The sequence below is a fragment of the Ursus maritimus genome, unplaced genomic scaffold (assembly GCF_017311325.1).
Source record: "Ursus maritimus isolate PB19 unplaced genomic scaffold, ASM1731132v1 scaffold_4, whole genome shotgun sequence".
In the NCBI taxonomy this organism is placed as follows: Eukaryota; Metazoa; Chordata; class Mammalia; order Carnivora; family Ursidae; genus Ursus; species Ursus maritimus.
In genome coordinates, this window is record NW_024426552.1 from 90,288,511 (window position 1) to 90,301,861 (window position 13,351).

Consider the following 13,351-nt stretch of genomic DNA (forward strand, 5'->3'; position numbering starts at 1 on the left):
AGTCTCAGGGTTGAGAGTTCAAGCCCCGTGTTGCCTGTGGAGGTTGCTTAAAAATAAAATCTTTGGGGCGCCTGGGTGGCACAGCGGTTGCCTTCGGCTCAGGGCGTGATACCGGCGTTATGGGATCGGGCCCCGCATCAGGCTCCTCTGCTATGAGCCTGCTTCTTCCTCTCCCACTCCCCCTGCTTGTGTTTCCTCTCTCGCTGGCTGTCTCTATCTCTGTCAAATAAATAAATAAAATCTTAAAAAAAAATAAAAAATAAAAATAAAATCTTTAAAATAAATAAACAAATAAATAAGTTGATATATTTGTAGATAGCATCTTATTTACCTTCTTAATTGTTTCCTTAGCTAGATCCTAACTATGGAATTTCTAATCAAAGAAAGTGTGCTGCTTCCTTTACCCTCTAACTTCTTGCTGTCTCGCTAGTAATGCTTTCAAGGGCCTATTCTTCCCGTCTTTACCAACACTGAGTTCTATTATTTTATTTAATCTTTGCCAATTTGTTGGATTTCAAATGGAATTTCATTATGTTAATTTACATTTTTGAGGGTTCAAAAAAATGTGTTCCTTAGCCATATTGTTCTAGTAATTAATTGTTCTTTTAGGAATTACCTAGCCTATTCATGTCTTCTGTCCATTTTGTTGTAATGTTTCCCTTTCTTTGAATGATTTATAAGTAATTTAAGTGTATGCGAGGCTATTCTTTTGTCACACTGGTTGCAAATCTGATTTGTCAATTGCCCTTGAATCATATTTAGAGTATTTGGGGGAAACTCAAAATCTGATTAATCAAATCTATCCAGGTTTTTTCCCTCCTTTTCTTGCATGCTTAGTATAGTTTCCCCAACCCAAGATCAAATACTGTATTTTCTTCTAGTACTTATTTGATACTGCTTTTTACATTTAACACCTGCAATTTATTTTAATGTACGAAATGAGGTAAAGACTCTAACATCCCCCCCAGCCTTCCAATCATCCGGAACTGAATGATGTACAGGACTCCTCGCCGCTCTAACATACGGTGCTTCCTTACGATACCCCGCGTCGCTGTATAGCCCCACTCATCTCTAGTCTCTGCATCGGGTGCTGTTATAATCTGATTACTTGCATCCCAGTGTGACACCAGTTTCATCATCATAGCTGTGTGCTTTAATACTGCTTTTTGCCACCCCAATTCCCAAATCAGTATTCTTTGGCAGAATAATCTGCCTACCCTTAGACGTTCACTCTCCCACATGAACTTTAGAATTATTTATTCATGTTCTCTTCATTTTTTTTTTTTTACTGTTGTTGAGATTACGGTAGATTTATAGATTAATATAAAAAGATTAATGTATTTATAATGTTGAGTCATCCTCTTGAGGAACGAAGTATAGACTTCAATTTATTCAAATTCTTTTTGAATTTTTCTTTAATAAAGCTCTAGGGTTTTCATTATTGGGGGGCGTTGCTCTTCAGTAATCATTAGAGTTTTATTTTAACTTTTTTATGCTGATCTTATACATTTCATGCTAACCATATTCTCAGGTGCTCTTAATTCACTGACAATTTTCAGACTGTCTTAAAGAGGCATTTGTTCGCGAACAATCATTTTTCACTTTGCCCCAATGGCAAACACAGCTAATATATTAAAAAGCACCACAAAAAACCTCATGTTGATTTTATTAGGAAATGTTCTCAAAGATAATGTTCAGGCCTAGAATACAGCCATTTTCTCACTTAAAAAAAAATGCAGCTTCAATCCATTTTCCATCTGGGTTATTTTTGAAAAGAAACAGAGAGACACATTTCGATGTGAAATCAATTCCAAATAGCGTCAAACATCAGGGTACTGCACTGAATGTCGCAACTATGTGCCGAACAGTTCATTAAGTCCTAGAAAATTATCCAACTCTACAGATGTAACCATCACTCAACAGAAACCATTATCCACCCAAGTAGAGCTCAGAGTCATGTAAAGCGATAGACATGAGGAATGGAGAGAACAGGAACTATTTCTTGCAGTTTTCCTCCTGTTCCACTGATGCATAAACCATTAATCATTAAATAATTCCCATTATACACACCTACGTTAAATCAGGTGAGTTTTCCCTCACCTTAGTCCTCAAAAGCATATCCAGAGAATTTCATTTTACTGTGCATTTTAACATGAGAAAACTGACAGGGAAAATAATTTATTACTAAAAATTACCTGTTACAGACTTACTTAAATACTTAGTCTACAAAAAAGCTCTTAGCTGATAACTTGGTGGACACATTGTGTCACCTCTTGTTTTAAGTTAAAAGCAAAGTCACAGAAATGTTCTTTTTGCTACGTTTGCAGCTGGTTAGACCCGATCCCCATCAGAGGTATTATTATAATGTGTTGTCATAACTTGCACGGTCCTTCAGATTTGGTGCAGATTTTGCTTTGGGTGTTAATGACAGCCAGCATCTGGGTGCAAACACCACCCCTTAAATCCATTTTTAAAGTTATTCTTCTACAGTCTGAAGGAGACATTATTTGAAGTGGAAATAAAATTTTTAGGTTATAAAACTCTAAAAAATCCTAAGTGAGCCCATGGTGCCAAATCCATTTATTTTAAAGAATTTTTAGATAGTGGGAAAAGTGCAGACTGAAACTAAAATGTGATGTCCTTTTATCCTTGTAAAAATGGCTGAGCTTTTTCAGGAATTAATCATGTTGGGGATGACTGGGGAGAACGTGCATGGTTACAGCATCTGTGTTGGAAGAGCCTTTCTTGAAGTAAATTTTAATTCTAAAGTTTTTTCTGGGGAAAGAGTCCTATAAATTCACAAAGTATTATGCATGATGAATAAATTATGTTCATTGTAAAATTGTTCAGAATAATGAAAAACTGGAAACCATCCAAAAGGTCATAATAAAATAATTGGTTAAAGAAATTTCACATGATGGGAAATTATGCAACCATTAAGAACAATAATGTCAATCCACATTTATTTAAATACAGAGAGGGTAACCATAGAAGGACCTCCACACTGTCGAATCCAGTGGTCAGTTCTCATCTGAATTTGACACAGTTCTCCTTGGTGAACTGCTTGTGGTTCCAGGATACGACACCCTTGCTTTTCTCCAGGCTCACTGGCTGCTCCTCCTCTTCCCTCCCGCTGAGGCACCCCAGTTCTCAAATTTATATCTCCAGACAGGCCCCCTCTCCCCAAGTCCAGATTCATTTCTCCAGCTGCCTACTTTGCATTACCCCTGAATGTTTAATGGAAGTCTCAACAGGTTCAACACGGAATTTCTGGTCTTCTCTCACAAACTGGCTCTACCAACAGAATTCCCCATGTCAGCCAATGGCAACCACATTCTTCTAGTTGCTCACGCCAAAACCCCGTTGTCATCCTTGATGACATCACTTCTTCTCACATTGTATGCCTAGATGCCTACTCTGTCAGTAAAACCTGTGGCTCTACTCTACCTTCCTCTCCACTGTCTAAGCCCCCACCATCTCTCACTCAGATTACTGCAGGAGCTCCCAAGTGGCCTCCCTGTTGCAGCCCTTGCCCTGCACATTGTCTTCTCAACACAGCAGCCGTATTTTCGTATGTAAGTCAGATCCTGTCACTCCTCTGCTCCAGTGTCTGCAATATGTCCCAGTTTCACTCAGCGTCAAAGCCAAAGTCATTCTAAGACCTATTTCCTCACTTCTATTCAATGTAACATAAGCCTTTTTGATTTTCTTTGAACCTATCAGGCATGTGAGGAAGGACTTTAGACTCCGTTTGAAATCTCCGTTTGAAAGCTTTGTTAGTAGTATGTCTCCAGATTTTAGCTTCCCATCTGCAAAATGGGAATCATGTACCATGTACCTCACAGGATTGAGGTTGAATTTTTTTTTTCCTCCAAGGTGTTCTGTAAGTATAAGGGTTTTTCATTTCATTTAGAGGTTATTTTCCAATATGGCCTCTAAAGCTTATCTTGCTTTGCTTAAGAATGTCTCGCTTCCAGTCCGCTGTTTAGATATGATCAAGTCAGACAACATCTAGTATGTGGCTTTTTTTTTAGCCAAGCACTCTGGGGATGTGAGAGTAGCCAGGCCATGTTCTCTTGAAGAATTAACCTGCTCAATGTGGGACGTAAGCCTGTTAAAAACAAAAAGTGCGTCAAGTATTGCAGGTGTTCTGACAAAACAAAGCATATATGAAGTATAGTGGGGGAGCAAAAGAAGAATGTTCAAATCTCTGAGGACTGAGAGAGAAAAATGGGATATGGGAGAAGGGGGAGCCATGAATCAAGGGGAAGCCTTGCACTGAATGCTGAAAGATGGTAGGTGGGGTCAGGCAAACAGGAAGGGTGGGGGAGGGATCCCTGACTACTCCCATATCATACTTTTAAAGCACACCCAGTATTTATCACAGTACTTCATTCTTTTTAAGGATAATTATTTATTCGTTGTTGATCTTACCCATTAAGTTTAATTACCCAAAGAAGCTCCATGTCTTTTGTATTCATTTCTGTACCCTAGAGTTTGGCATTGTTCTTGGCCCAAGAGAAAGAAGGGAGGGAGGGAGGGTAGAAGGAAGGGAGAAAGGGAGGGAAATAGGGAGAGATGGAAGAGAAAGGGGTATTTCATCCCGGTTAAGAGCACAGGTTTGGGAGTCAGATGGTCTGGAGTCCCAGATCTACAGCTTATCAGCTGGATGACCTTGAACAAGTTACTTACCCTCTCTGTGCCTTAGTTCCCTTATTTGTAAACTGGAGATAATAATAGTTGCTTCTTGATAAGATTGTTGAGGATTTACTGAGACAGTTCTTGGAAAGGGCTCAGTACATTTGCTGGCCTATGGGGTGTGTGTGTGTGTGTGTGTGTGTGTGTGTGTGTGTGTGTTTTAAAGATTTATTTATTTGAGAAAGAGAGAGAGAGGAGTGTGAGGGGCAGAAGGAGAGGGAGAGAAAGAATCCCCAAGCAGACTCCACTGAGCATGGAGCCTAACATGGGACTTGAGCCCAGAACCCCGAGACCATGACCTGAGCCAAAATCAAGAGTCAGATGCCCAACCAGATGAGCCACCCAGGCGCCCCCTGGCCCATGTTTTGAATATTAACCCTATCCTCCAAAGTTCTCACCCGCTTTGGCCAAATTCCAAGGACTCACTTGGAACTAAACTGAGGTCTCTCTGTCTATCCAACAGTTAAAACTTCCAAGCATCATAACAGCTTAGATTTGTTTTGTTTTGTTTTGCAACTAAGGTTTTATATACACACACACACAGTTTTAATGGCTTCCTCTGATTTTCTTTTTTCTTTTTTTTTTTTTTTTAAAAAAGGACTTCTATGGTTGAGTGCCTGAATTACATTACCATTAGAAACAATGCCTGCAGCAAACTTCTTTATCTCAGTTACTCATTTTGGAGGGTACTTGTATTTCAGGGTTGTCCTTGGCTATCTTTCTGACCCAAGTGAAAACATTCAGGATCCAGTGAGTGACAAATTCTTCAAGGAGGTGTGGGTTGCAACGGCAGCTCGAAATGCTACAATTTATGATAAGGTGAGGTTTGCGTGTCACCCCCCACCTTTTTTACTTGAATCATATCACAAAAGCACATCATTATTACTGCATATTATTGGTACAGAGTATTCTTAATGAGTGTAAAAAAACAGTATATTTCCTAGTTGTAATAAAATACCTCTTTGTAGACATTAAAAAACAGTGTCAAAAAATATGATGGATTATGGTTTAGAAGAGCCATTAGTGGCATTCTGATCTCTCCTCTGACTCTGGGATCCCATCCTGAGCAAAGGTGGTTACCCAGCCTTTGGACGGATCTAGTGACACAGAGAGAAGAGGCAGATGGGATCCAAAAATGAGTTAGACCTGGGTTCAACCCAGCTCACCCAGTTGCTGGTGATATAACTTTGTATCTAGTGTTTGACTTTCTGAGCCCTCCTTTCTTCTCCTATAAACCAGAAGGAATATTCACTGGGGTGGTTATGAAAATAAAGAATAGTCTTTTAAGTGTATTTAGCACATAGTGCATAGTAAATGGTACCCTTCCTCATGCTGGAACTTACTAATAACGAAACACGTCCTTTGTTGGGCATCTCTAATTTTGGAAAGGTGTTTTAAAACCAGCTCCATGTGTTAGGGAGGCCAAATGTATCTTTTGGTAAGTTCTATCCTTGGGTTATGATAAAGAATGTACAAGAGTTAAGAGTTGTCCAAAAGCGGAGCAAGTTACTTCGTGAAGTAGCCAGCTTTCTGTCATAGAAAATATCCAAGCTGAGATCCGCTGACCATCTTTGAGAAATTGAGTAAGAGTGTGTTGTTCTTCATGACTTCTGGAGTCCCTTCCAGCCTGGAGAATTCATCATTCCTAATGAAACATGACAGTCTACATAGACTTATTTCATACTGCGGACTCAAGGCCACGAGCAAATAGGTCATGGGCATGGAGTCTTTTAAAATGCAATTTTAAAAATGCAGTGCACAGCCTTTTTTGGATCCTCATGGCGGGGGCAGGGGGTGTGGAATAGCAGCTATAAAAAAACATTTGGGAACATAGGATAAATCTGAATATGGACCATATCGTAAATGACTTGGAATTGATTTTCTGGGGTTGTGAGAATGCTATTGTGGTTATATAGGCACATTCTTATGCTTAATACATGCCGAAGTATTTAGGAGGGAAGTATTCTGACATGGGAAGCTCATTTTCAATTAGCAATATAAGTGTAGAATTGATAACTTTAAGTAGAAGTACAGATATGAACATTTTTGAAAATAAAAAGTTAGAGACAATATAATCTGCAATTTTCCTCTTAGACCAGAACCTCCAGTGAAATTCTAGGAATTATTATCCAAAATCCTAACCTGAATGTGGGCTGACATCAGTGGAATTCCCCTACCACTAGCTTGACTTTATCCTGAAGGCAATGACTTGTGTAGATCAGCTAGAAGGATCTGTCTATGATTTTTTTTTTTTTTGATGGAAGCAAATCTAGTGGTTTCTTGGTACCAAATAAGAGAAGCAACTCTTAATCAGGTCTGTGCTGTGCCATAAACCTAGCAAAGATTTTGTCTCTCGGAATGAGTGTGTTCCATAAAGGGGATATCTTTTCTTTTAAACTTATGACCTAGTTTCTTCCTATTTGTGTTTTAATCAGGTGTTCCGGTGCCTTCCCAATGATGAAGTACACAATTTAATTCAACTGAGAGACTTTATAACCAAGCCCATCTTGGCAAGGGAAGATCCCATTAGAGCTGAGGAAGAACTGAAGAAGATCCGCGGGTTCTTAGTGCAATTCCCCTTTTATTTCCTGTCTGAAGAAAGCCTACTGCCTTCCGTTGGAACCAAAGAAGCCATAGTGCCCACAGAGGTTTGGACTTAAGGGTGATACTCGTTTGCAGCTCAAGGACTTCCACCTTGAAAAGTGCACTGCACACAGTGACTTCAGGGAGATCCTCAGAGCCGCAGCCAGCCCCAGTGCACGCAGGGATCCACCCCATGCACCCCCTGGATTGGCCGGGCAGGACTGCGGTCCTACTGATAGAAGGACGCTGAACATCAGGTGGGCTTTCTAACTCTTCCTGCTTATCCCTGTGAAAAAGGGACTGTATTCTTACTGGGAGCACATGCTCAACAACGAATTCCACGGTGTACACCAAAATGCATTTCCTTTGCTAACAAAACTTCACCTGTGCCTGTGATGGAGGCTGCCAGAAATTGTCGAAACCTCCTTATTCTTCTCTGACCCTCATGAATGCAGCTGATGACTGTTGCACCTGCCCTCACTTCATAGTACATACACACACGGTTTAAGATATTGTTTATAACTGGAGGATGTTGCGATGCTGCTTCCAGGTTCTTTAAAGTAATGGGGATACCCCTGCCCATCTGGTCCTGAAGTAGGAGTGTTCACCCAAGCAAGGATGTGGTCCTTATCCCTGTTCAGTGACTGAAAGGACAGGGTAGACATTATGTATACAGCTGCCCATGTTAGGTGCTTCTGATAACATCAACACTATAGATCTTAACACCACAGAGCAGTAGGAAGGAATTAAATTTGGTTATTGAGGCAGAGATTTTACTTTGCCTCCAAAGGCAATGACAAGATATGGTCTTTTGATAGGGTCCACCCGATCAAATTTGAAAACACATGGAGGCTATTTCATTACACAGCAGCTGATGAAACTCAGAGACAAAGAACGCAGCCTTCAGAAGCCTGCAAGGTGGCTGTGGGGATCGGATCCAGACAAGAAAAGAAGATTCCTTATAGTCCTGGAAAATTCCTATCATCCTTAGCTGCGGGATTGATTGAAATTTGAGTTTCTACATTTGAAAACCAAACCAGTGAATGCAATTTGTCTTTCAAGAGAACCAGAGTCTTCCTAACTCCTACGAAATTAATAAGTAGAAGGCTAACCTTATTTGACATTCAGCTCTCAGCTATGTTACCTTCTTTAAGAAAAATTAATTGATTGCAAAATACTTGCTATTTAACTTGTATCATTAAATATGCATGAACATTCCAGCAGGCTTCCAAAGAGGTTAGGATCTTCATTAATTCACATTGTCCTAGTCTACTAATCGTTCTGGAAACCCATTTTTCCTTTTTGAATAGTAGCGTTCCCTTTGGTGCACCCTAGCTCTAACGTTCCTAAACGGAACTCTTCTTCCAGCCTAAAGAGCTGCTGTGCATTCCCAGAGGCCCGTGCCCGTAAAACATGATGCAGGTGCATTGATCACACATGTAAGGATTCCCGGGACAGAATCTCACTGGAGTCGTTCTTTAAAAAAAAGCGAGGGCCCAATCTTTGTTTTCATGGAGTTAGGAAGAGGTTAAACAGGAGTACAAAGTCAATAACCTGGGTGAGTAGGAGAGAATGTCACACTCAGGAGAGGATTTCACACCTAGAGAACATTTCACAAATGAGGTGGGACTATGCTTTATGAATAAATAATTTCTCAGATGGCTGAAGGTGGTAAAACAACTTCATTCTATAGCAGCTGTAAATAAGACATTTGCTATTTATGAAGTTTAGATTGGCATTTAAAGGGTTGAGTGGATGTGGAATACTGAAGGATTACTAATAGTTTACTTTTAAATATTTTTTAAACTATAGAACAGTCAACACGCTGGCTTTTGTTTTTGTGCAAAATGCTCTCCTAACACCATGAAAAATAAAAGCCTAAAACGTCCCCTTCTCTTAAAAAAAAAATCACTTAGTCCAGTCTCTCCCCATTTTATAGATGACAAAACTGAGGCCCAGATTGGTTGAAGGACGCACTTGAGTTCACCCATCTGAGAGATGGTAGAGGCAGGACTAGTGAAATTGCTGTGGTCCATTCCTAGCCTCTCTCTTGATGTCATCACTGTCCACAAGTGAGGAGAGGCAGTAAACAGATTTCAGTCAGGATATCTCTAAGCTGCTTTGAACACCGTGATATCATGTACTTAAGTGTTCATCTGTCTTCCCCTGTTTGAATGTAAGCTCCCCGGGGCAGGGACTTTGCTGTGTTTTGTTCATAGTGTATCCTCAGAGCCTGGAACAGTACTGGGCACAGTGGAGGTGCTCAGTAACTGGTGGGTGAATAAACGAGGTGCAGGAGAGAGCTAATGAAATGACAAACTTACGGCATCTCAGGCAAGAAATCTTACTGTTGGTTTCTGGGGCCAGTTTCCTTTCTACTGCACCTTCTGAAAGGCAAGATGTTCTTCTGCAAAGAGAGAGGTTACCAGCTTTACTTGGGTGGATTTTCTGGAAGATTCTATGCAATAATGGCCTATTTGCAACAGCAGCTTACATAGAGCAACATTCTGCAAGTTACATGGGGTGTGGACACGAGGTGTACTGCATGGTCTAATTAGCCATCATTCTGACACCACTATTACCTAATAATAGAAGTTCAAATAGTTTATCTTTAACATTGCAATATCTGGTATCAACTTTAAAATGCAAATGATTCAAAGCCTTGAAAAGCTATTATGAATCTGCTCCACATTTGAAGTCAACTGTAATCTTCTGAAATGCCTATAAATGCTGTACCCAATACTCTGATAATCTCTGTAATAATTTTTATTTTCAAGAAGGGAAAATTCTATGATTATACAAAAGGACTGGCAGGAAGTCGAATAGCCACTCAAACTGTCCGGACTGTCCAAGCTCAGTCGTTGGAGGATACTCAACACAGCAGGTCTGGTGCAGGCATTTGCTGGGTATCAAGTGTCCACTCGGTGACTCGCCCTTCCTTGGGATGTTCTTAATTCTCACCTGTAAGGCATCGCGCAGAGGCTCGGAGAGGCGGTCGCTAGATAATTGAGTGGCATATCGTAAAACAAAATATTGGTTTTCTTTTAGTAGCACCTTTGGAAGAAAACTTCATCTGTAGGTCAAAAACGTGAGCAGTTCATCTCTTGTGTGCTAACTTGGGAAGTTGTGATGTATCATGAACGAATCGTCTCCCAGGTGAAAACAGCGGGCGGAGAAGCCTTCCTGCAGCCGTCAGACTAGGGGCAGACCCGGTTTGCACGCTCTTCAAGAAGAACCTCCCCGTCCTGCAGCTCCTCACCCCTTATTCCTTCGGCCTCTGTCCCCAGGCAGGGCACCTCCTTATTATGTAAACCATCCTAGAGGACAAGAAGAGGGTTTCTGAAAAGACAAAATGAGGCTTCTACAACAAATCTTCAGCTTCACTTCCCTTTTAAGTGACTGACAAAATATTATTATTTTTTACCAGAGGTAATCGTCTCATGAACATCCCTGATTTGATACGGCCCTTGAGCGTTTTCTGATGTCTGTCACCCTCTACGCAGGGGCAGAGAGGGTCCTTCATGTCTCCTCATCCCTCTCTACTCTGTTGTATAAAATGAGCAAAGGCTAAAGGACTTGAAGTGTGCTTAGGAATACATTTTTATTTCCCTGGAAGATCCTTGGAGGCCAATTACTACTGGCAGTTGGGAGGTTTCAAATGGGTGGGCCTTGAGAAATTCTTGAATCTAGAAAAGCACTAGAAAAAGAATTCATCAGCATCTCTCAGAAAGTTGCAGGCGAAAAGTCAATGGATTCGAATTATTTTTAGGGGGGTGGCTAGGTACCATAAAATGATTCCAGACGGCATGTAATTCACATGCGAGATGGCACTGACTTTGACTTGAGATTAGAAGCTTTCATTAAAGGAACCTAATGTTTTATGACTTAATTTCTTATAGGTTATTTTATTTTTCCTTTATACTATTTTTAATTTGTAACTTAAGAACAGTAATCAAACATACGATACATGAAAATGTGTCACGCTAAGCATTTGGAGGTTGTAAAGTCAGAGACTAGGATGGCAGTCCAGCCAAGGTGCATGCTCACTTCCTCTTTGCCCAAGCAACTATAGTTGTTCACTTTATTCTTGATAAATGCACGTGAGTGAATGTCACCCTAATTCTGCTGCACACTAGGAAACAGAACATCCCGCCCTCCTAATGTAGATCTACTTGGATTCTTCACACAAAATAGTCTGGGCCAAAGGTACTGATATTCTCCTAAACCACTCTAAAACTTCATGCCGAAGTATTGCAGTTGAAGCACGTGTCACTCACACACACACATACACAAAATACTTGACAAGGAACATCCATTCAGAATATTTCCATAATCTGGACAGAACTCAGGCTTCTAGCCTCACCTCTATTGCAGCACTTGGCACACCAAGGCTGGGCCTCCTGTTTTTGTAAATAAAGTTTTATTTGAACACAGCCACGTCCATTCATTTCCATGCATTCATGACCAAATGATCTGCAAATCCTAAAATATTCACCATCTTTAAGAAAAGCCTACTGGTCCTTCCTCTAGAGGGAGCAGAGAATGTCCAGACAGCGTCCCTCAACCAAACAGAGTTGGGTGAGTTCTAATCTCTTCCCTAACAAGGTTTTCAAGTCTCCCTATCCCAGAGCCCAACATTCTACAATGGATTTATTTGAAGAACAAGGTCAAGTCCTTTTAGGAATAAAATCACATGGTTTTGGTTCTGGAAAGACATGTTGTCAGCTAAAGCAGGCGTCTCCCAGCTGAGCACTCATCGGCATACATTGACAATGTTTGTAACTAAAGTGTTAGAAAATGAGGATGGGCAGGCTGGAGGGTTTGTATTCAGAATGAGAACTGTGAACTCAGGAAGACTCAGTTTCCCGTGAACTTTCCATCTGTGAAGCATTGGAAATGATCCATGTATCCATTCTCTGCCTCACAATCAATGCTCTCTGTGCCTGGTTCCTTAACCGCTTTTTAAAAATGTAAATATTCATTAATTAAATCATTAAAAGTGTGAAATCAGCAGTGTCCCTTTATTTGAAAACCAGATTCGTTGCTCTGCACCGGGGTCTTGAGAGCCAGAGTGCTGCATGTCTGAGCTTGAGACGGAACAGCGTGTCTGTGGAGCCCCCGCCCACACCCCAGTCGTGGGCCCCCACGAAGGTAGCCTCAGATCTCAGCGTCCTCTGCTTCTCCCAGGCCTCTGACCCGTGAGGTGTGATGCTAGAGTGAGGTGCTGGATTTCTTTGAAAAGACCGAGACAGCTTCCAGTCAGCACATACTGAGGAAGGCCAGTGAGGGTGCTGGGGCGCATCGGTGAACGAGTCAGAGCAGGTGGGCCTTTTTGGTGTCCACATTCTAGTGAATTGAGAGTGCAAAGTTACTGCCATTCTCAAACTAAGAAAGTGCCTGAAATAGGAGGCATTTGGGCGCAAGTAGGGGAATTACCAAGCTGGAGAAAACAGCAAAGCCTAGGGTGAAATAGAATAAATGTCAGTCTTCGAGGACACCAGAGTAGAAACCAGGAAACAGCCATATTACTACTACCCATAACAGTAATAGCTATCATGAGTGAATTTGTTGGCCAGGACGTCTTCTAAGCACTTGACATGTTTCAGCTCATTCAACAGCTCTGGAGGTACATGCTCAGGAATGGTCATGGCCCTGAGACTGTCCTTTACCCCCTCTTCAAGACTCCGGGGGCGTACATACAACACCCAGGTATATGAGGGATAGGTGTGGGGCTGAACAACAGACACCAGTGGGAAAAGCATGGGCTTCAGCATTCAAGAGAGCTCACCCCAAAGCTCCACCCTGCCACTTGCTAGCTGTGGGACTCTGCCAGCAAATAATCCTCTCAGAGGTCTTCAAATGTGGTAATAGAGCCTCACTCGTGAAGGCCAATGAGATAGGTAGGTAAAAGCGCAATGCTGCGCACACAGGTGTTTCTATCAAGCCACAGCAGATGCCTTTCATCTACTCTCTGAACGTGAGGCAGGCCGTCTCGAATAGAGAGGACAACACACCCCATGCCCACACCCATGGTCTGGACTTCTTTCTCACTTCCAGAAGGCAATAAAAT

General features: G+C 41.4%; 1 protein-coding gene across 1 annotated transcript in view; it reads left to right on the forward strand.

Annotated features, from left to right (window-relative positions):
* The window catches only part of PLD1 (phospholipase D1), a 192,017-nt gene extending 179,726 nt beyond the window's left edge, over positions 1 to 12,291 (forward strand). Inside the window, exons 26-27 of the mRNA XM_040621604.1 lie at positions 5,400 to 5,517; positions 7,134 to 12,291. Of these exons, the coding sequence (XP_040477538.1) occupies positions 5,400 to 5,517; positions 7,134 to 7,358 (343 nt within the window). The 3' untranslated portion in view covers positions 7,359 to 12,291. The remainder of the gene's footprint in view (positions 1 to 5,399; positions 5,518 to 7,133) is intronic.
* Positions 12,292 to 13,351: the final 1,060 nt, after the last annotated feature.